General features: G+C 32.7%; 1 protein-coding gene across 1 annotated transcript in view; it reads right to left on the bottom strand.

Annotated features, from left to right (window-relative positions):
* Nucleotides 1-1,631, bottom strand: part of EHBP1 (EH domain binding protein 1) — a 612,350-nt gene that overhangs the window by 397,410 nt on the left and 213,309 nt on the right. The window contains exon 4 of the mRNA XM_007938033.2: nt 1,310-1,363. Within this exon, the coding sequence (XP_007936224.1) occupies nt 1,310-1,363 (54 nt within the window). The remainder of the gene's footprint in view (nt 1-1,309; nt 1,364-1,631) is intronic.

Raw genomic sequence — 1,631 nt, 5'->3', positions numbered from 1 at the left:
TTCCTTCCAAGGAGTGGCTGGTGGGTTTGAACCTCCAGCCTTCTGGTTAGCAGTCAAATGCCTTAGGTACTATGCCACCAGAGCTCCCACATGCTTACTAGTTACTTGGGATTCCAGAATACATAAATTAGCTTAAGATGGTTATTAAACTGCTACTCTGTGATTCAACCCAAACGAAAAAAAAAAAAAAAAAAGTACATGCTTTATTTTTAAGGATTTCAAAGGCCAATCACTGTTTCATTCAACATATGTTTAAATGACCATCTGTTATATGAGAAACACTACACTAGATGCCGAACAAATAAAAAGATGAATAGGACATGGCTCTGCCCTCAAGCACTGAACAGAACATATAGGTAGTCCTAGACTTATGAGGTATTCAAGTTACAAACAACTGCACTTATGACTGTCCTTTTATATATATATAGAGAGAGAGAGACACACACACACATTCTATCATTAGTAATATGTACTATACACAATGTTGCAGCACATAATCTGATGTTATTATTCTCAGATGTTTACTCATAGATATTCAATTTTACAATTTACTGTTCAAAACACTGCCATAAAAATTTAGTTTTCTAAATTAAACCAGGGACTTCAGTTGCTTGAAAACATGGACCTAAATGCTGACCACTGCTAAAGTCAATCGGCAGATTCAGGAAACAGCGAGATGTCACTACAAAATATGTGGGGGAAAAAAAAAAGGATCAAACAAACAACTTCACTAATTTTCTGACTATAAACACCATTCCCATTGTGTTGGATAATCCAGAAACCACCACAAGTCTCCAGGGTCATTACTGCAACTGACAAAACTCTTTTGCTTTATCAGAGTAAATTTTTAGGATATGTATTTTTGATGCATATATGTATGTATTAAAATATATCTTTAAGTTTATATGTAGTGTTTCCAACCCCAAAAGACAAATACAAATCAGATTTATAAAGACACTGATAACAAAAGGTAACAGTAAATAAAGAATAAGTAGTATTCAACTTATGTCAGAACTGATAATGGAGTCATTGGAATGGAACCCCATGGTCAGTCAGGGACTACTTGCATATAATTCAATACTGAAGAGCATATTTTAAAAAATTTTTTAAATTAAAAAAAAAATTTTAAAGCATTTTTTAACAAATCATTTTGGTAATGTCTACTATTTCATCAGAAAATATCTCAGAGCTACAAATCACTTTTTAACTTTCATAAGGCAACATTTCTCCTACATCCAAAATGCTAATGTACCTTAATAATGTATATAGTCACAAATGAGAAAGGGAAAGGAATATGCCATTAGCTTACATTTTCTATGACAAATGTCCACTCTTTGTCTTCAAATTCCTCTGCATGAGGATCCTGTAACAAAAGCAAAGGCAAAATATGAAATTGAAATACATGTCTTTAACCAAATCAGTCCAATTAAAAAAATATAAATAGCCTTCCTGTTAGCTCTTACCAACCTTTAAAGAGGGAGGCAGAGAGGCTAACTTTTATGATACTTCCATAATTTATGTGATTTAAAATCATTATTTTAAGAATGTTCTATTTAAACCCAAGAGACTCAGTCAAAAATCTACTGGAACTAATTGAGAGATTTAGCATCATGGCAGGATATAAGATCAAC

The sequence above is a fragment of the Orycteropus afer genome, unplaced genomic scaffold, assembly GCF_000298275.1.
Source record: "Orycteropus afer afer isolate SDZICR_OR568_19922 unplaced genomic scaffold, OryAfe1.0 scaffold00046, whole genome shotgun sequence".
In the NCBI taxonomy this organism is placed as follows: Eukaryota; Metazoa; Chordata; class Mammalia; order Tubulidentata; family Orycteropodidae; genus Orycteropus; species Orycteropus afer.
The sequence above is the reverse complement of the archived record's forward strand: the minus strand, read 5'-3'. Positions and strand labels throughout refer to the sequence as shown.